The following is a 20,771-nucleotide window of genomic DNA, read 5'->3' on the forward strand; positions in this document are numbered from 1 at the left end:
AAGGCCAACCAGGTATTGCTTCAGTAATTCTAAATGCAAAATTTGTGAATATTTCTTCATTCATATACACGTGTCGCGCATGTATCTGCGATTCAAACTAGCGCAGCACTATTATTGACTGATAAATTCGACGACTTCATCAGTCGAGTCATGAAATAGTTCCTCCAAGAAATCACTTGTTGCCGAACTTGCGAGACACTTGGGCAAAACTGTCAGGATAGTCGTAAAAAAAAAAACAAGAAAAACATGTCATACAGAAGCTTCGTCAAGCCACACACGTCAATTGCTTTTCATACACTTGTTTAATGTTTAACGTTCAATTGCTGAAAGCAGATATTGTCTTAGTTTTGGTTTTGGTTTTGGGGTTTTCACTGGTAAAACAAAACAAAATCATACGAAATATTTGGATTCAAAATGACTTGTGCCCACTTCTGCGCTGGAGATCACGTCAAGATCAATCAATGTGATGCATTTATTTAACAAGTTCCTTAACCAAGTACATAGGACCTTGAACAGTAAACTCTGGCATTCTGTCTCGCATTCTGTCTCGTTGCAGCTAACGTTCAAGTTGGTAGCATTTTGCCTTGCCCAAGTTCGTTTGCTTTCACAAGGAATTGTGATGTTGAATAACGCATTATATATATATAATCTACGCTATTCACTTGTAACCAAATAACTTATGAAACATAATATTTATACATATGCAACAACCTTACTCATACCAAAATACATGAAAAATATCTAAACTCTCCATATGCCATTTTCACTATCGGCGCCAACCGTGAGTGAAACGGCCGCCACTGAAATCAAGTATTCATCCAACCGGCCAGTCTCGATCATTAACTTGTAAAGTTCCAATTCTTCTGATGCCACTAACGTGACCAATCCTAACGCATCCGTGCCATACCTTTTATGCACGTGCTGGGCCTGATGCAGAACGCGGTCGAGCTCAAACACTAATTGCGGCACGTACAGCACCCTGATGCGGTGAATCGCCTCACGCTTGTCGGGTGCGGCATGGACATCGGCCTCGCTCGATCGCATCCAAGTGCAAATCAGGTCCATCAATTCCAGCTTGACCCGGTCAACCACGGCCTTGGCCTTAAGCTTCCAGGTGCGATCCCGGCGTATGTCCGCCGGCCTTTCAGCGTACACGTGATCCCATTCATCAATCGAGGCAAATCCTTTAACCAAGGCCTCAAATTCCTGAAATTCGGACCTTGCTTTTGCGCTCGGCACTTGAATTTCATCCAAATTAGTCATTCCCGCATCATCGTCGGCATCCACGTTGTCAACAACGTCATGACCATTATCATCAAGCTCGGAAAGCACGTGATATAGATGTGAATTCTGCAGCTGCGCGTGGAATTGCTTGGCTGAGTAAACCTTGCCTGCCAGCAGGTACCGCAAGTAAAGCGCGTTTGAAGATTCAATAACATCCTTCCACATTTTTGCATCCACGAACCACAACAGTGAATTTGCGAGCCGCTTGTCCGGCACGGTCTCGGTCGCAAGTTCAATTTCGGCATGCGATTCAATTACTGGATACTCATCCTCATGCTCATCAAATACTCGTTGAATGGTCCGCCGCAAGCTGTTGAAAATGTCCAGATTGTATTTCTCAGCCAATTCAAATTGGTCTCTTCGTTCACGGGCATCAGAAATATCGGCCAATAAAAATGAGTACGCTTCTATGGCAGCATCTTCCGGAAGTTGCGAAACGTACAATGGCACCAGTCGTCCCTATATAATTGTTATTATTATTATTATTATTGAATTCTCCCGCATCACATTTTGAATTCCGATTGTTAATTACCTTGCCGCTAATTGTTAATTCTTCAACATATCCGCCTAGTACTGCAACAGCATCATTGACATCACCCAGGTCCTGATTAATCTTTCCCAAAAATAAGATTAAATGGGCCAAAAATCGTAACAAGTATTTTTCGTCCGTAATCACGTTTGATTCGTCGACTTCATCCCTAATGTTATCAATTTTCAACCTGGCATCGGCCACGATCATGGGCACCATGCTGTTAATGATTCCGCCTTGAATCACTCGCAGCGGATGTTGAGATTGTGCTTGCACTTTTGGCGAAGGCGATTTCGACAAGGTGTTTAAAATCTCGCCGATATTGTCCGCCTGTGATTGAGGGAACGCAATGAGATCCTTGTTACTAATATTTAATCTCCCTAATCCGGCCTGAAATTTCTCAACCTGCGTGGCGGATAAATGCTGTACAAACGCTAATAGCTGCGCTTCCCAAGAGTCTGAAACACTCAGTACGCTATCAAGATCACCGCATAAAAATCCATATAGCGCTCGTTCAAACTGATCTAACTGAGTCGATCTTGCTAGTTGCAAACACATGCGCCTCCACAATGCTTTCCTCTGTGTACCTCGAGCAGTGGTATTATTAATATTATCCGCGACTTCGTCATCTTCCAGAACGATGACGTCAAAGGCCGGGTTTCGATACTCGACCATTCCGTTCATGGTGGCATTCAAGGTAAAGTTTCCCGTACTTTCGCAAACTCGTTGTGCGGTTTCAAATTCTCCAGCCTGAACTAATTGAAAAATGTATTTAAACAATGACCTGTCAAACTCTGCGTCGCTGGCATGAATGGACCTTCCTTCTCGTAACGGAGCGTCTGGATCCAATGATTTGACAATGCCGTTATCCTTATTTAAGCCAAGAATAGACTTGAAACTGGTTCGGTCTTGTTTAACTTGGCCTCTTGTAAATTGCCATTTAATTCCTCTTAACTCTGGCGTTGGTGGCACGGTCAACGTTCGTTGCAACCACGAAATAACAAGCAAGCTTTCACGAGCAATTTTAAACTGTCGATAAAACTGTTCCTCAGCAACAGTATTAGACGTGAACTTGTATAATTCTATAGATGGCTTGCTGGGAGAAACCCGAAACGAAAACAAAATGTCCACCAACGTCCATGTCCTTGCTTCCAACTGCCACGCTTCGATTTCCTCCTCTGACGCACCAGCGGCCGCAAGTTTTGCTGCTCTAAAGCAAAAAAAAAAAATAAATGTGTTAGATACTTGATGAAAAATATGCCATTTGGTTATTCTCCTTACCTGTCCTGGGCAACGCGGATGTAACCCTTTACGGTTTCGAACGGATCAATTCGCTCTTGCTCAAGAACTTTTGCAAAATCTTCCAACTCTTCATCTTCTATGATTGACGAAGTGTTGAGTTCCTATAAAAACAACTCAAAAAATCAAAACCCAAGTCAGCTCATGCGATATGATTCAGTAATTGAAGTATAGCAATTTTACGCACGCTTGAAGAATTGGAGAACGGTCGTATGGATCTGCGATGCCGCTTCGAAATGTATTGTCTGTGTCTGTCTGTTGCAATGGGCGATGCCTGAATAATTTCAAGTCCCATTGTATTCGTCAATTGGCGTTCAAGTCATACAGATGTACGTTCTACTAATTAATATGCTTTTACCTGCTTTTAGTCTATAATTTGTGATGTGCTTCGTCAAATCGTGTTACCCTACCTGATTTTAAGCATCTAAATGCATGTGCAGTTACGCCTTACGCAGAAATTAACGTGTCCGCGGATATGCAGGAGGTTGACTCATGCGCGCGCTCATCGGCGAACGAAGGCTAATGACGTCACCAAATTAAGCTGCTTAACCAGCTCACCGCATCCTCTCTATTTTCGTTACATTCCCCGCTGTCAAGCAAGAACACGTCTGCTATGGCTACTTTTGGTGCGTTTCAAGTTCCGTCTGCAGAGAATGAACATGTTGTAAGTACCAGAAAAATAAAACGAGCACAGAATACGTGTTCTTCATCGGAACCCATGTTTGCTAAGTGTGCAAATAGAAAGCATACGCTCCTGGCTCGGTAGAACGAACAGCGCTCGCTGCAGCCATAACTTCCTTGCAATCCAAATTGCCATTGAAAATACCTTTAGTTATTGGTGGCAAGAAAATATTTACCGATGAGGTTTCAAAACATGTTAACCCTGCCGATTACGTGCAGGTCGTGGCCGAGACGGCTCAGGCCGACCAGGAACACGTCGCGCAGGCCATTCTAGCATCTCAAATTGCCAAGCGCAGGTGGGAATTAGCACCGTTGGCGGCTCGATCTGCCGTGCTACTTAAGGCAGCTGAATTAATTGCAAACAAGTATCGGTACGAGATTTTGGCCGCCACGATTATCGGCCAGGGCAAAACCATCTATCAAGCTGAGATCGATGCCGCGGATGAGTTGATTGATTTTTTGCGGTTTAATTGCCAGTTTGCGCAACAGCTGTACAATCAGCAACCGCAAAACGCGACGCCTGGTGTTTGGAACAGGGTCGAATACCGAGCCCTGGAAGGGTTTGTGTATGCGGTCACGCCGTTCAATTTCACCGCCATCGCCGGCAATTTGGTGTCCGCGCCAGTTTTGCTTGGTAACACAGTAGTATGGAAACCTTCGCCATATGCGGTTCTGTCAAACTATTTGTTGTTCAATATTTTAGTCGAAGCTGGCTTGCCAGATGGCGTCATCAATTTCGTTCCTGGTGACGCTGAAGCAATTACAGCTGAAGTCTTGACATCAAGGTAAGGAAAGAATAATTTTTTTTAAACAAAATGCAACAAGATTGACCTTTTTTTTTTTTTTTTTTTTTTTTAGAAGCTTTGCCGCACTACACTATACTGGTTCCACCACAGTATTTCAAAATATTTATGCCAAGATTGCAAACAATCTGTCACATTACAGAGGCTTCCCTCGCATCGTCGGCGAGACTGGTGGCAAGAATTTCCATTTAATTCACAAATCAGCAAACATTGCAAGCGCGGTCAAGTCCACCGTGCGCGGAGCATTTGAATATTCAGGTCAAAAATGTTCAGCCACGTCTCGCGTTTACGTTCCTAATAGCTTGTTTACCGAATTTAAGGAGTTAATCGTAAGGGAAGTCGAACAACTCACGATCGGGTCACCATCTGATCTTTATCCATTTATTGGACCCGTGATTCACGAAACTGCGTTCAAGAAATTATTTGGCGTCTTGCAAGATTTGGCCAATGATGCCAAGATTGAAATCATTACCGGTGGCTCCGTGGACGGCTCCAAGGGTTTTTTTATTAATCCTACCGTGGTCTTGGCTCAAGATATTGATCACTATGTTTTCCAAACTGAGTTTTTCGGACCCATCTTAGCCGTGTTTGTGTACGACGATGAATCATTTGAAGAAATCGCCGACACGATCGATCTGGCTTCCAATTACGCCTTGACTGGCAGCGTGTTTGCTAACGACCGAAACGCGATTGAGGTTGCCAGCACCAAGCTGCGTAACACGGCAGGCAATTTTTATATTAACGACAAGAGCACAGGCGCGGTCGTTGCACAGCAATGGTTTGGCGGGTCTCGCCAATCTGGCACGAACGATAAAGGTGGCAGTATTAATTTATTGACACGGTTTGTCAACATTCGAGTTATTAAGGAAACGTTTTATGATACCACGAATGTTTTTTATCCCAGCAATGCTACATAGGCTGTTTATTACCAGTTAATGCTAAATTGCTTACCGAGTATTATTATATAGGTTTTTTTTTTCTATTTAAGTAGCTTTCAAAATTACATATTTTTTTTAAATATTCGTTTACATTTTTAGCAAGCTTAGGAAAGGTTGTGGGCCGCTTGTTTGTTATCAAAATGGGGCTCACTTACACAAAAACTAGTATTGTAACCTATCTTATCTTAACTCAACTCTTCTAAAGAACTGCTACATTTTGATTGTATAATTCTCCTACGGCGCGACCACTCCTGAACATCAACAGCAAAAGAAGAGTAGACATCATCCTTTTCGACAGCGACCAATAAGAACAACCGGAAAAATCACCCTAGGCGTACAGTGACGTATTAGCTAGCTTAGTATCAACAAGTGGAATCCCGGAAATTCAACGAGGCTCAAAAGATCACATGGCTCGAAGGATTTGTACGACACAAAAGAAGACAGTGAACCAATACTTCGTAAGGCTAGAACAACCACGAGAGAAAAACTAAACTCCAACCTGGATGTAGCAGCGCAAAGAAAATATTGATAATCTATATCTCTTCCAACTTTTCCAACCTAGGTATTCACAGTAGCAGGTTGTTCAGCAAGTATTTCTGAATCGTAGCACAACACAGCACACATCCGGTTCTCGCTAATATTCCAGAAAAAAAATGATTCAAAAACAATAGACGCGTAATCAAAAACAATAATTCAATATAATAATTAAAAAATAAAAATATTATTATTGCTGGTGATCATACACATACAAACCATTTATTACAAACCGGGCTGAAAACGTCGCCGTCGCACCTCCCATGGCTATAAAATAAATTCGCGTCAAAATACAATAAACCAACTAATCATTGACAGCATTAACCATGAAATCAATAATCAGACATGTTAATCTGTTTTCAAAAATGTAAGTAAAACCCTTTATTCCTAAAGTAGTTGTCACGTAACTTACCAAGACATAATAGGTTCACAAAGAAACCACTCACCGCCGGACGCGGCCATCATTCACCTAGCCAGCTATGGAGCCACATCTTGATACGTTGTGGATTGACTAAACGCAGAAAAAATGTCAACCTGAATACAAATTCTGAAATTGTTGACGCGCAAGTCACCCCACCAGCTTACTGGGGAGAATTCATACACTCACAAGCTATTATGTTGGCAGCAAGTTCAAATTCATATGAACCAGCCAGTTTCGAAGAATTTAGATATGACATCAACGAGAATGACCTGGCCGCTTTCATGACAGTGGCTGAATGCAGCTACGCCGATGACAGGCGTCATCCTGACGACAAGCGCAATCCCGACGGTCTCACTGAATTCGGGGAAAACAGTACTTCTGCAATTACCAGACTCGCTGCAGCATCGATCACACCGCCTTTAATCCAACAGAACGTTATCAGCAATGACCCTGAAGTCGACGATAATGAACCACTTTACCCTGCTCCTAAATCTCTTTGGAGATCTCCATCCGGTAGATTTCTGCCTAAAGGAAAAGAAGTACCAATCCGATCGACGAAGTATAAAGAAAAGCAGGAAAAACTTCGTCTGGCAGAAATCAATAATGAAAGAGAGAGAGTAGCCAAATTTAATGTGGTGAGTGTTGGTGGCGTCATCGACGAGAAAAGAATCTCAGCTGAATGCTCGCTGGTTATTCGTCAGTCATACACACCCGAACCCGCAAGCCAAATAATGTTTCCCGCCACAGTAATATTGAACGACGTGACCAATTTGGAACGGTTCCAGGACAATAAAACATGCTCTGCGATCAATAAACACGCCACGGTTCCTTGCCACGGTGAAAGAAACTCTGTCTCAACAAATTACATAACAGCAAATGCAATCCAATGTGACTCCGCTGACTTATCACAAATACCCATTGACGCTGACGCAGTCCGCGCCGAGCTCCAAGAGGTTATCGCTATTATTTCACCCCGGTCGTTTGCAGGCCCAGAATCCAGGAAAGAACGCGCCGATCAAGCCAATAATCTTGAAAGAGACGTCACCAATCCTTTTCCAGTCTCATATAGAAGAAAAATAATCAACTTTATTCGACTTAAACTTTCCAAATTTCTGCGTCTGGTGAATGGAATTGCAAAATGTGTTTGCAAGCTGAAATTAAATACGTCTTGGTGGAGGATGCCTTAGAGGAAAATGTTTGCTGACAAACTTGTGACGTAAACATCAATTGAGGCCGGCAGGATCATAAGCTTAATAGTTTTGCAGTAAGGTATACACATACTACATAACTTCTACAAGCCAGCGTGTTTTAGAAGAGTGAGTCAGATGTTTTAGAAGAAGAATTTTTTGACTAATTGGTCTTTTTTAATATTAGCACGCTGGTGGCATACCATGACAGACTGAGACGCAGCACTCTGTATGAAAGCAAGACAATTCCCCCCGCCCCCCCGACTTTTGTCGATTGTTTTTGCTTTCTGCAGTTCGCTTTCAGAAGTCGTTTTCTAAAAAAAATATGCCAGAATTAATGGGTTTAACGTGGAAGCAAGTTAATAACATCTTATCACAGTATGAAGTATACCGGGCAAAAGGGAGAAAAAAAATTTGAGTGCATGTATACCGTTCGGTTCTAGTTTTTGTTTCTGTTTCTGTTTCTGTTTCTGTTTCTGTTTCTGTTTCTGTTTCTGTTTCTGTTTCTGTTTCTGTTTCTGTTCATTGTTCACTGTTTTCTTTTTTCATTGTTGCTTTTTTTGATTTTTTTTTATAATATGTATTATATAGTCTGGTTTCTTTTTTTTAGTTCGTGCTCTTGAGCCGGGGATTCCTTGTTTTCTTTTTTTTTTTTTCAAAATGACCTGTATTCACGCACATCTAGAAATATATATCTATATGAATGCAAAATAAAATGATTTGACTAATTACGTGGCTTTGATTCATTTATTGAAATCTCGAGTGAGTTGGCCATATCTTGGTTGTGGCCTCTATCTGCTGCTTTGTTTCAGAAGCGGGATGGGACGCGGATGATATTGCAGATAGTATTTGGACAGGCCTAACGATATATGCCAGAGCTGCTTATAATCTTGCTCGTGCACCAAACAGAGCTTTCTGCAACTTTTATCATCGGCACGTCGAAATTGAAGTTGGTGACCAAGTCTATATTAAGCAATCAAGCAGCCATCAATGACAGGCCACAACAAGGATTTACCCCCGTCTCTTCGTACGAAATTTATTGAACCATTTAATGCTATTGAGAAACAGCCACTGACATGCTATTCTGAAATAAAGGAACGGACTGTTGGAAGTCTCTTCAAGTGTGCCAAGTAGGTGCGCTTTTGAAGGCGTTGTCATGCCAACGTTCACGGGAAGGCTGACAGTATCACCCAATTGGTGCAAAAAAACAAATTTTTTTCAGGAACCTGATCCTGAAGAGGTGCAACTAAAGTGTAAATAAGGGACGAACGCCGGTGCGCAGTAAAGACGTTGGTGAGTATATTATGACTCAAGTGGGGGATAATAGATTTTTCAAAGTGAATAAATCCATCTGCACGATTACGATTACGACAACTGATTAAGCTAGAAAAATCGAGTATTGTATTTTTCTCAACTGCTATACGATTACGCAATACATATATATAATTTACCAGGCAACTTCACCTTCCTTGGTATCCTTAAATTTCCCGTTATCTTCTGCAGTCAAGTTGTCAATCACGTTTATCTGCGCAGCAGCAGCTTCATCGGGCGTTAACGAAGAATCGAAAAATTCTTTCAATTGCGGTGCCAGTCCAACGATTTTCTCCTTGCCATACTTGCCCATGTCGGAAAGCACGGGGCCCGGGTTATATGCAATCACTGTAAAACCTTGATCCTTTAACTCGACCGAAATTGCCCTGGCCGTGTAATTCAAAGCTGCCTTGGAATGACCATACGCAGATACGGACACGGGTAAGATAGAACCGATCGAGCCCGCCACCGAAGACGTGAACACGATCTTCTTCGTCGGCCGGGCTTGCAGCAGCGGGTAAAAAGCTTGGTAGGTAAACACGGCGCCCAAGACGTTTATCCTCCAATGCTGCTCCAATGTTTCCTCAGACACGTCGGCAAACGAAGCATACGAGTCACTAAACCCGGCATTCACGATCAACACGTCCACGCCGTCCGTGATGCGCCTGACCTGATCTGCCGCCGCAAGTGCGGACTTCTTCGACGTCACGTCCAGCGTGACCACGTGCACGTTCGAATTGGTGGATGCCAGCGATGTCAACTCCGTTGCCGCAGCCGGATCACGCACGGATCCAATCACGACCGTGTCGGCCCGCTTGGAGAGTTGCTTGGCCAGGGACAAGCCGATGCCTCGGGAAGCGCCGCTGATGAAGTATGTGACCGTCATTTGCAAAAATGTTGATTACAAAAGAAACAAAAGGATGTGTGACGAGTGAATGAATAATATAGAGATTTCGATTTAGAAGGCAAGAAATTGGGGCCCATTTTATGCCATGGATCTTTCACATGTCGCAATAAGTAAGCAACCATGGCAAACGTCTGAACCGATCAACGCGAGAAGTTAAAATAGGGAAGCAGGGGCTCGTACCTGGGAAATACAATGGGCTCCGATGACTAATGCCACGATTTACCTGCTGAACAATAACTGCTCGTGTCAACAACATGACGTCGTCAATTGACTTTTTTAGTAAGCTTAATAATAGATTTGCATGACAAATGGCACTGACAAATCAATTTTCGCACTGCCGTCTTACCACCTGTTCAGCTACATTGATTTTGATAATATTCCGATCAGTTGCCAGCTAGCTAGTATGAATAAACACCATTGATTAGAAGCGAATCCTATATCCCGCCTGTGACCACCGAGTGCGTACTGACAAAACGCGTTCTTCATCCCAGCCCGATGAGAGGTAGAATAAATCTATAAATAATAATTTTGCCAAATAATCAAAAAAAAAACATTCATTGTTGGTAAGACATAATAAAACAAAAAAAATTTTTTCAATATAAATATTCAGTGGAGGCCTCTATCTAGTCCACAAAAGAAACAGCGTATCTACATCAACAAAAAAAACAAAAGCACGCAACTTCTGGTTTTTTTGGTTTTTTTGATTTTTTTTTTTTCTTACAAAGCATTTTTCCTTGTCAAGTAATCAAACCTAGAATACGTGTAGCCAATAAATGGTAAGTTCTCCTTGGCAAGTTCATCACCATTAGCTTGCTGCACTTGTTCCTTTGCCGCAGCATTTGCAGCCAAAATCCCAGGCGCATCCGGCACGTTTTCAAGATCTTCGGTAGGGAAGTAACTAGTATCCGTAATAGAACTCAAGTTTGGAATAAACGGTGCGTTAAATTCACGGATGCTGTCCCAATCCACGCCGTCGAAAAACGGGTGCGACTTGATATCATCAGCACCACCACGTCCTAACCGGGACTCAGCCGAGGTTAGCAACTGGCGAATAAGATCTTCAGCTTCTGGTGAAAGATGAACTTCTTCAGGGAAGTACAAGGTCTCACGCCAGGCAAGAATCTTGCGGTAAGTTTCGGTCGGGGTTTCGGAACAAAACGGCGGCCATCCAACCAGGCACTCAAACATGATCGCGCCCAAACTCCACCAATCACATTCCTGACCGTAGCCCTGATGAATGAAAATCTCAGGCGCAATGTAATCGGGCGTGCCCACGGTGGAGTAAGCCATCAACCGTCGTGACTTGCGCCAAGTTTGAATCTGGGACCGGTTAGAGATGGTAAGATGAATCGCATCGACCATGACTGAGTTTCGAGGCGGTTCTGACGACGGATTTTTTTCAAGCAAGTTTTTATAATAATTGCTATCGTGAGTCTTATGAAACCCGGTTGACAATCCAAAGTCGGATAGTTTGATGTGACCGTCCTTGTCGATCAGGATATTATCTGGCTTGATATCACGATGAATAAACCCCAGTTTGTGAATAGCTTCAATTGCAAGAACACATTCAGCCATGTAAAACCTTGTAATGTCTTCAGAAAAAACGTCGTACTTGATCAACATGGTCATCAAATCACCACCGGGCAAAAACTCCATAATCAAGTAAAGATAGTGAACGTCTTGAAAAGAATAGTACAGTGATACCACCCAGGGTGAATCCGAACCAGCCAGCACGTCCCGCTCAGCTTTCACATGAGCAAGCTGATCCTTTTTAAACATTTCTGATTTTAACAACGTCTTCATGGCGTAAATCTTTCCCGTATCTCTCTTTTGTACCAACCGAACTTCACCAAACGCACCCTTTCCGATTACCTTGACTGTATGGAAGTCATAAAGCGCAAGTCTGGTTCGTCTTAATCGAAGAAACGCGGATTCTTTCTTCCCCAAGTTTTGAAGTTGCCGGTTCTTTCGCTCTTCCGAGCCTCGTTCGGTGGCCAACCTTGTTTCCAGCTCCACCCGCCTGATGTCATATTAGCATTCAATCGTTCCTTAGTGACGATATATAATTACCTTTGATTCCGTTCGACCGCATGAGTGACATTAAGTTGATAAAAATTTTCCAGTTTCAGCTTGGCTGCGGCGGCCCGCTCTAGCGTGATTTTGGAAAATTGGTCTGGATTACGTTCAAACATGATGTAGTCACTTCCTGACGGATTGCCAACTTGCGAATTTGCTTGCGAATTTGCCGTGCCACTTGAAAGTGAAATCGCAGCCGCATTAGTGTTGCCGTTTGATGACAATGACGATGATGATTGGCCCGGATGAGCATATTGTTGTGCGGGGCCAGCACCGTTGTTTAGATTACGTTGCTGCTGGGCCGGGTACTGTGTATACGTATTTGCGTTATGCGATAGCGGTGGTAGAACAGCTTGACCATGCGGTTGATAATATTGTGGTTGTGGTTGTGCTTGTTGTTGTGGTTGCTGGTATTGTTGATAGTGGGGCTGCTGCTGCTGCTGCTGCTGTTGTTGTTGTTGTTGTTGTTGTTGTTGTTGTTGAGCATGGTTTTGAGAGTTCGATCTAAACCAAAACATGTCTGGTTGCTGCTGAAGTTGCACTTGTTGTTGATTATATTGATATGATTCGGATTGTTGTAATCGATACGCCAAGCTTGGATCTGGTTGAAAGAACTGCTGCTGGCCCTGAACCGCGTACTGGTGTGGAAGATTGATTTGGCGCGGGATTTGAGTGGATTGATAGTAATGCTGTTGCTGTTGTTGTTGTTGTTGTTGTTGCTGCTGATGATGATGATATTCGTAGGGCACACCGGGCCCAGGTTGGGAGGCTGGGTCTGGCTGTTGCTGTTGTGGTTGTTGCGGATGAAGATGATTATTCGAGTAGTCAAGGGCAGATCCCATAATCTCAGGGCGCACAGCAACACAACGACACGTTTGAGCAAGGCACGCAGACTGAACTACAAACCAAACTAAAAAAAACAAAAAAAAAAAAAGAAAAGAAAAGAAAAAAGAAACAGGTAAGCTGATGGATTGCGATGAACTGTTTTTCAACCTTTCCTTTTCGTCTTCCTGTCAGTGGGCAAAGGCCAAACCCTCGAAATTCTTTGCTGCACTTAGGCGAAGGCCATATAGAGTTTTCACTGGCAACCTTAATGTGCAGCTACCGCATACAGAACGCGAACCTTAAGCCGCCGGCGCTATGCAACGCGTCATCGAACGTGCGCGCGCGATTTTGGGACAAACTCGTCAACGCGTCCTCGCCGTCGTTATTTATAATAAATAGTATTGATACAAAAAAAAAAAAATGTATATTGAACAATGAGAATACAATCCTATATGTGCAAGTCCGTACGTTCAAAAAAAGAGTTTCCGTTCTCGACTCACTTCGCCGTGTCCGACGGAGTGGATAATAGCGATGACTTGGCCCCGCCGCTACCAATGCTCGTCGGGGCCGCTGCCGTGGCCGAATGGAACTTGTCCCGCGCAAAATGCGAAGAATGACGAGAACTCGTTCGAGAACTGAACGGGCTGAACGGCGCTGGCGTCGAGTTGTCGATGGCCAGTCCCACGCTGGTTCCCAGATTGCTGTTACGCCGGGCCGTAGTACCACTACTACCACCCCCTCCTCCTCCTCCTCCTCCTCCTCCTCCTCCTCCACCACCACTACCACTACCACTTCCACTGCTTCCATGATGATGATGGCCTCCTCTTCCGTGTGAGCCGTTACCGCCTCGTTGTGCAGCTATCTTTGATGCAGCCAGCTTCTTCTCGCCTTCGATGCTCTCCTCGTGAACCTTGTACATCAGAACCGCCCGGTCAACTCCTAATAAATTCTTAATTGCGTCCCTATAATTTCCCCTCCATGTTAGTTTAAACCAAAGCAAAAAAAAACCAAAATTACATCAATGCAGTAAAAGAATCGACTAACCGAATTTTCAAATTTATGGCCCCATTGTCCCCTTGCCTGTTCCAAACAGATATAAAATCAGCTTCCGACTTCATGCTTATGACGGCACCAACAACTTCGTCCCCTAGCGATTCACCCAGGTCATCACCTACAATGGCCAGCAACAATTGTTCCCATGGTAACGATCCGGTTCCTTTTTTCAACTTGACAATCCATTTGCCACCTTTAATGTTCACAGGGTCTTCCCATATCGGTCGCACACCCGATCTAAATATGTGATATTCGCTCGTGTGCGATAACGATGACGGCCTTGTCAAGTATGAGTATAATTGCCAAAATTCCTCTACCTTTTTTTTAAAAAAAAAACAATATTCCCAACAAAATTAGCCATGCCAATATTTAAAAATACACAAAAATCCCCACTCAGCCGGTTCAATAACGTACCGTAGAAAATTCTGCAATCTCCTTAGTCGCCCTTTCGTAATTGGTAATCTTTACGCCTGGCGCTCGGTGGAAAAACCACATAGTCCATTTATGCTTTAACTTGTGTGAATCATCGGCCAATAATGGATTATTCAGTGAAGTGCTTGAACCATTTCTTATAAGTGGAATAAAATCATCATTATCATCCTCCAACTATACGCACAACAACGTTAGCAACAAAAACACTGTTAGATGCCCGTGTATTCACGACAAATAAAACAAAACCAAAGCAAGAAAAGTATTTACCTTGTCATTAAGACTATTAAAAACACTGGTGAAAGATGACTGTGTTATGCCAGGACGAGACGCCGGTTCAGGCGTAGCCGTACCCGAAGCTGGTGAAAGCGGCTTGTCGTCCACATGCGATAACAGCGATGATGAAGACGACGGCGGCCTGGCAGACGGTGAACCAAATAATGGAGATCCAACAGAACCTGGCGAACTAACAGGCGCACCAGGAAGAATTGATGAGCCACCTTTTTGTCAGGTAATCAAAAAAAAGGACACCCGTGTTAGTTTTCAAAAATTTTGCTCCTGAATATCTTGTTATGAGATAGATTTAACCTACCACTAAGCCTGGACGTTAGTCACATTGCTAAACAACAAAATAACCCCCAAACCCATAAAAGTAGTTATCCATATATACATACTTCGTTCTTCTTGACCAGATATTTGTTGGATCCATTACTATGCTCGGGTTATGATTTTACTTGTAGTGCAATAACTATTACGTCGAAAAGTTATTTGAGCGCTGAAATGACATCCACAACACGAGCTCTTTCTCGTTTGTAAGATTAACTATATTATTCCCAAATATTCAAGCGGTAATATTAAAAACCCAACAGAAAAAATGTATCTATTATCCGGGTTAATCCAATTGCGGGTTTTGGATAATTTTGTTAATTTTATATTTAAAATTCAAAATTTTTATGATGTCGTCAACCAAATTAAAAAAAAACCCTCAAACCCGGAAAACTTCATATAAAATCACGATCAAATTTTTTTTAGCCTACCTTTTTTTTTTTAGAAATTAACCGACCATAGACCGAAAAAAGTGGGAATTTTTTCCTCTTTTTTTCTATTTAAAAGACTTAATTTTGTTGCTATATTTATTTTTTAGCAGGTTTTTTATAATATACAAATTTTGTCTTTATTTTTTTTTAGTGGTCTTGGTCCAGACTAATCCGGCCTTAAAACCATCGCATTCAGGCGCCGCCATTTTTTTTTTGAGCAGGCTGACCCATGACAGTGTGATGACCTTAGGTATTACGATACATTTATAGTGTTTTCCTTTTAAACGATTATATAGTTTAATTGTTATTTTTGTTTTTCCTTGTCTCTTTATTATTACGCTTGGTCTAAGTATGATTTTGATTTTTTTTTTATTTGTGCTTTTTTAAGAATAATACCTTTGCAATGCAACAACATCCACTCGGCAATGAAGAAATCGCTCTGGTAATCTGCATGCAACCTATACACGAGCAATTGTCATTAATCCTGCATATGGCATTTCGAGTTCCATACCCTGTTTGGCTAAAACAAGATTTATGTAACCGAGGATTAATGGCAACCAACCAAAAAAAAAAAAAAAAAAACTCTGTTAGAGTTAACAAGAAGACAACTTGGCAATTGTGAATCACACCAGAGCTGATGTGGCAATTCATTTTTTTTACTGCAATAGCAATTTTTGTTTATGATGTATATATATTTTTAAAAATAATTTTGCTAATAGGTTTTTTTTTTTTTTTCTTTTTTGATAGGTAACAGCCATGAACGGTGACGTTCAGGTTTACATTCGTAAGTTTGAGCGCAACAACTTGGACTCGTATATGGTTTAGATTATATTTTCAATTCAATATAAAACAGTAAAGGTTATGAAAATAAAAATAACGTTGTAATTCTGTTACTTATCGCAAAATATATTGTCGAGGAGCGCCCGAACCTTTTTTTCAAAATAACTTTTCAAATAACTAGCGATTGTCCGTCATACACAATTCTTCTCAAACGCACAACTGCAAATCGGGACATTTTTGTTTTATTTGATATTTCAGTACAAATAAAACAATAAAATAAAAATGTCTACGATTGTAGAAAAAATTCAGTCACTCCCTCCGGACCTGCCGTTCTACTCGTTCGAGTTTTTCCCCCCCAAAACCGATTCCGTACGCATCTAGAACTTCTTTACCTTTTTCTTTTTTTTTTCTTTGTCTTGTTGTTGTTGTTGTTGTTGTTTGGATTTGACTAATGAATGAATGACAGGGCGTTCAAAACTTGACTGCCCGCCTGAAACGCATGGCGGAATTGAACCCATTGTTTGTTAACGTCACTTGGGGAGCAGGCGGGTCCACGTCATCCAAATCGCTCGACATTGCAACATTATGTCACAAACAACTTGGACTTACCACTTGCCTGCATTTAACCTGCACGAATATGGACAAGAATATTATTGATCAAGCTTTAGCCAAGGCCAAGCAGAACGGCATTCGAAACTTGCTGGCCCTGAGAGGTGATCCGCCTCGAGGAGACGAATACCAGATCCCGTCTGAGTCGCAACCGTTCCATTACGCGGTCGATTTAGTCAAATACATTCGCCAACAGTATGGTGATTATTTTTGTATCGGCGTGGCTGCATACCCGGAGGGGTATGCGGATGGCACGAACCCGGAATTGCAAGACATTAACATTGACTTGCCGTACCTGATCGAAAAGACCGCTGCCGGTGCGGATTTTATCATGACACAGTTGTTTTTCGACACAGACAGTTTTATCAAGTTTGAAAAATTACTGCGCCAGCATGAGTCTGGCATTTTTAAAACCATCCCCATCATCCCCGGATTGTTACCGATTAACACGTTTCAATCGTTTATTCGTACCGCAAAGCTCAGTCATGCGCATATCCCGGTGGACGTGATGACCAAGTTGGAAACCGTTCAAAGTACGGATGATGAACAGGTCAAGCAAGTCGGCGTGCAAATCTTGACCGACATGATTGATCGCATCTATCAGGAGACAAGCCATAGAGTTCGCGGGTTTCATTTTTACACGTTAAACCTGGAACGCGCGACCGCGTCCATACTAGAGAAGAGCATTATTTTGAAAAAATCACAGATCGTGCGCAGGGCATTGCCAGAGACCACACCAAGCATCGAGGCCGTTCTCAGTGGCAAGGTGGAAGATATCAAGCTTAATGCTAAATCAGAGACAGCAGAAGCCTCATGGGATGATTTCCCTAACGGAAGATGGGGCGATCCAAGATCACCAGGTAAGAAGAGCCAGGCACATACTGCAAAAGAATTGCTTTTTTTCTTTATTTATTTATTTAACTAATTACTTTTGTTTTTGTTTTTCAGCTTATGGTGAAATTGATGGATATGGAATTACTCTTCACGTTCCGCCTGCCAAGGCTCTTGAATTATGGGGTCATCCGGAAAAGCCAGAGGATATTTCGAAATTGTTTGTTGATTACATTCAGGGCAAGTTGCCTGTGTTACCCTGGTCAGAGCAAGATGATTTAAACCCCGAAACCAGATTCATTGTGGACGACCTGATCAGGCTAAACAATGACGGATTTTGGACCGTGGCATCCCAACCCGCGGTTAACAGCGTGCGAAGTGACGATCCGATTTTCGGCTGGGGCCCGCGAAACGGCTACGTTTTCCAAAAATCGTTGGTTGAGTTTTTCATTTCGACTGACAAGTGGTTAAAATTAAAACAAAAACTCAGCAACGTGGACGAAATTTCGTACTATGCTGGCAACGCAAAAGGCGATTTTTTCTCAAACATGACCGCGTCCGACATGAACGCGGTAACCTGGGGTGCGTTCCCGAACCGTGAAGTTGTGCAGCCCACGATTATTGAAGAACAATCGTTCAAGGCATGGAGTGAGGAAGCTTTTGCCATCTGGCAGGAATGGCAACAATTGTACGCAAAAAATTCAAACACGGGCCAGTTTTTGCAAAAAATTCATGACTCGTATTTCCTTGTGTCATTGGTTCATCATGACTATGTCAATACTACTGCTTTGTGGGAGTTTTTGCACATATGACATGGTCATATAAAATATTTAAAAAAAAAAAAATTTCCCCTTGTATTTATATATATTTTTTTTTAAATTAAATAAAATTCGTTTATATAACGTTTATATAATGTTGGTTCTGGTTTTGTAAGTGGCTTCTTGATCATCATTACTCGTCTATATTTTATTGTACAAGAAAAAAAAAAAAAAGAAAAAGCACATCATGCAATTTTGATGGGACATTTAACCCAACAGTCTCATGGTCAATTCCACACTTGCAAACGTTCCAGCGCTGCACGGCGTGGCCCTGAGCAACGTCGGCACTAATCCTTTCCAAAACCCGGCCAGTCCTGCCGTACGAAACGTTTTTTTGGCCGCATCGATCGCGCCGTGGTACACCTTGTCTTTGCCAAATCCGTCACTCTGAACCTGGCTCTTGATCACGTCGAGCGGGTACGAGCCAAGCCACAAAACCTCACCCGCCAACGCGCCACATGCGGCAACTTGATAGGCAGGAATATCATTACGCTTCACGCCGGACCGGGTTTGCAATTGCTTCATGAGGAATTCAAACGTTAAAAACCATAGGCCGTAGGCTTGTGCTTCCCTAAGCAAAGTAACACCTTGACCTCGGAAGATCCCTGGCAGGCCCTCGGAACGGTAGATCTTCTTGACCGCGTCCAACGGGCCGTCGTAGACCTTGTGATTGTATCTCTGGGTTTGCAACAAGATCCTGATTTGTTCAACCGGTCCAGCCACGGGACTGTTAGCAATGCCAGCTAACGCACCTGCCAGGTAAAACTGACCTAGTGATAACTGATTGCTGCCATCACCATTATTGTTGTTTCGATTAAGAATAAACCTGCGAGCTTCATGGAAAGCATAAAACTGAACCGACACGCACACGCCGACGCCAATTAGCGGAGTAGCCGTGCCCTTATAAAATGCAAGCGGTCCCTCGGCAGCTAACGTTTTGGAGAACGCTTGCAACGGGGTTGAGAACTGTCCTGTTTGCAGGCGTACTTTGACCAAGTCAAACGGTTGCCCTGTTTCATTTGTTAGTACGATACGGTAAAACAAAATAAAAAAAAAAGATACGAACCAATCAACACCTGAACGGCACCTCCAACAAAACCGGCAGTCTGTCGACGAGTGCAAATTTAGACCCAAAACCGTGCAATTAATCACAAAAAAAAAAAAAAAAATAAAAATAAAGTAATCATACCGTATCTTTAGCCTTTCTAGACCATGAGCTATCTGTAGAATCTGCCATTGCACTTTACAAAATGAAACTCCAGCGGTAGCAAAACACTAAAACATTAAGAAATCATTTTCCATGATTCTTAATGACGCGATTGAGCCCCTGAACAGGTCAAGGCTGCGCTTACGTGATCATAATTAACGTAATACATTATATAAGCCATGCCATAACACGTCTAAAGACAATTAAACCCACTGTAAAACTCCCTTGTCCAAACTCCAGCCATATATATATATATATATATATTAATTCCCCAATTACAAGCAACCGCGCGTAGCAGTTAGTTTCAACGTTGAAGCTCAGCATACTCCGCGTAGGACATGTGCGCTTTCAAGCTCTGATACCTGACCAACTTGATTGCCAGCTGCTGCCATGACACGCCGGCAGGCACGCCTGCCTTGCGCACAAGACTATCCAACGTTTGTTCTTTGGAATCAAAATGTTCCGGCGGCACGTCCGGTAGGTACGTGGCCGAATAACGATGACTTCTATAAGAAAAAGAGATGCGAATGCCGTGAACACCCCATTCCCAGTCTAACGGATCCTTGGCGTCTTCGAAATACATCAGCAACGAGACTCTTTTGAATTTTGTGTAAAAAAAAAAAAAAATGAAAATGTCAATAATGAGAAACAAAAAAATAATCACAACCAAGTATGCTTCAAGGTCTTACCCGACTTCTAGTGAAGGAACTTCTCGCAACGTGATTGGCGAGAACCGGTGATCTTCAAACGCCCTGTGCAAAATCAGCTTTAAATGCAAAAAAAAAAAAAAAACTAAATTCTTACGCAATGCGTGCATAGGATTTTAAACCTTTCTCCAACGGCTGCGGATCGAACGTGCCAATGCAGCCTCGCAGACGAGGTGCGCCCTTGACAATAACGTTCCACGTAACAAACATGGGCAAGACTTGATCCCGGTCACGATCACTGGCATCAAAATCATCAACTTCAATCGAGGACGCATCGTCAGACCAAATTGAGCTTGACGACCTTGCCGAGTCCGACAGTGCCAGTTCGAACACGGATAACGGTACCGGCGAAGAATTGTGCAGGTTTGAAATCAACACGTTAAAACAAAACGCGCATTGAGCTTTGGTGGCCATGTCTAAGCAAACAAGTTTATTGAGGCAACCCCGGTGAACGAGGGGCGGTGGTGAGTATTTGTAATTGGAACTTCATGATCCGGGGGCGGCG

At 42.7% G+C, this 20,771-nt stretch overlaps 9 protein-coding genes across 9 annotated transcripts; 3 read left to right on the plus strand and 6 right to left on the minus strand.

Annotated features, from left to right (window-relative positions):
* Positions 1–448: 448 nt before the first annotated feature.
* Positions 449–3,449, minus strand: V1514DRAFT_323310 (nuclear pore protein 84/107). The gene is made up of 4 exons (XM_066926222.1): positions 3,300–3,449; positions 3,095–3,216; positions 1,817–3,023; positions 449–1,743 (listed from the first exon to the last, which is right to left on the minus strand). The coding sequence occupies exons 1-4, from the start codon at positions 3,405–3,407 to the stop codon at positions 742–744; spliced, it is 2,439 nt and encodes an 812-aa protein (XP_066786120.1). The 5' UTR covers positions 3,408–3,449; the 3' UTR covers positions 449–741.
* A 276-nt stretch (positions 3,450–3,725) lies between these two features.
* V1514DRAFT_340082 (Aldehyde/histidinol dehydrogenase) lies at positions 3,726–5,513 on the plus strand (the record flags this gene model as incomplete). The annotated part of the gene is made up of 3 exons (XM_066929008.1): positions 3,726–3,776; positions 3,854–4,578; positions 4,652–5,513. The coding sequence occupies 3 exons, from the start codon at positions 3,726–3,728 to the stop codon at positions 5,511–5,513; spliced, it is 1,638 nt and encodes a 545-aa protein (XP_066786121.1).
* An 881-nt stretch (positions 5,514–6,394) lies between these two features.
* V1514DRAFT_340083 (uncharacterized protein) lies at positions 6,395–7,676 on the plus strand (the record flags this gene model as incomplete). Its single annotated transcript, XM_066929009.1, has 2 exons — positions 6,395–6,435; positions 6,494–7,676. The coding sequence occupies 2 exons, from the start codon at positions 6,395–6,397 to the stop codon at positions 7,674–7,676; spliced, it is 1,224 nt and encodes a 407-aa protein (XP_066786122.1).
* Positions 7,677–9,054: 1,378 nt separating this feature from the next.
* V1514DRAFT_323320 (uncharacterized protein) lies at positions 9,055–10,013 on the minus strand. Its single transcript, XM_066926223.1, has one exon. It carries the CDS (start codon positions 9,871–9,873, stop codon positions 9,124–9,126), a length of 750 nt encoding a protein of 249 aa, XP_066786123.1. The 5' UTR covers positions 9,874–10,013; the 3' UTR covers positions 9,055–9,123.
* A 598-nt stretch (positions 10,014–10,611) lies between these two features.
* On the minus strand, positions 10,612–12,086 carry V1514DRAFT_274137 (kinase-like domain-containing protein; the record flags this gene model as incomplete). The annotated part of the gene is made up of 2 exons (XM_066924845.1): positions 10,612–11,914; positions 11,965–12,086. 2 exons carry the CDS (start codon positions 12,084–12,086, stop codon positions 10,612–10,614), a joined length of 1,425 nt encoding a protein of 474 aa, XP_066786124.1.
* Positions 12,087–13,291: 1,205 nt separating this feature from the next.
* On the minus strand, positions 13,292–14,986 carry V1514DRAFT_317195 (translation initiation factor eIF 4e-like domain-containing protein; the record flags this gene model as incomplete). Its single annotated transcript, XM_066925828.1, has 6 exons — positions 13,292–13,757; positions 13,840–14,165; positions 14,263–14,454; positions 14,548–14,777; positions 14,870–14,877; positions 14,952–14,986. 6 exons carry the CDS (start codon positions 14,984–14,986, stop codon positions 13,292–13,294), a joined length of 1,257 nt encoding a protein of 418 aa, XP_066786125.1.
* A 1,259-nt stretch (positions 14,987–16,245) lies between these two features.
* V1514DRAFT_323332 (methylenetetrahydrofolate reductase-domain-containing protein) lies at positions 16,246–18,423 on the plus strand. The gene is made up of 3 exons (XM_066926224.1): positions 16,246–16,463; positions 16,561–17,563; positions 17,652–18,423. Exons 1-3 carry the CDS (start codon positions 16,377–16,379, stop codon positions 18,344–18,346), a joined length of 1,785 nt encoding a protein of 594 aa, XP_066786126.1. The 5' UTR covers positions 16,246–16,376; the 3' UTR covers positions 18,347–18,423.
* On the minus strand, positions 18,368–19,707 carry V1514DRAFT_287418 (mitochondrial carrier domain-containing protein). Its single transcript, XM_066925221.1, has 3 exons — positions 19,542–19,707; positions 19,419–19,458; positions 18,368–19,362 (listed from the first exon to the last, which is right to left on the minus strand). The coding sequence occupies exons 1-3, from the start codon at positions 19,587–19,589 to the stop codon at positions 18,560–18,562; spliced, it is 891 nt and encodes a 296-aa protein (XP_066786127.1). The 5' UTR covers positions 19,590–19,707; the 3' UTR covers positions 18,368–18,559.
* Positions 19,708–19,863: 156 nt separating this feature from the next.
* Positions 19,864–20,680, minus strand: V1514DRAFT_274584 (AMMECR1 domain-containing protein; the record flags this gene model as incomplete). The annotated part of the gene is made up of 3 exons (XM_066924858.1): positions 19,864–20,155; positions 20,249–20,311; positions 20,364–20,680. The coding sequence occupies 3 exons, from the start codon at positions 20,678–20,680 to the stop codon at positions 19,864–19,866; spliced, it is 672 nt and encodes a 223-aa protein (XP_066786128.1).
* Between the last annotated feature and the right edge of the window lie 91 nt (positions 20,681–20,771).

This window comes from Lipomyces japonicus (assembly GCF_038497905.1).
Source record: "Lipomyces japonicus strain CBS 7319 unplaced genomic scaffold V1514scaffold_1, whole genome shotgun sequence".
In the NCBI taxonomy this organism is placed as follows: domain Eukaryota; kingdom Fungi; phylum Ascomycota; class Lipomycetes; order Lipomycetales; family Lipomycetaceae; genus Lipomyces; species Lipomyces japonicus.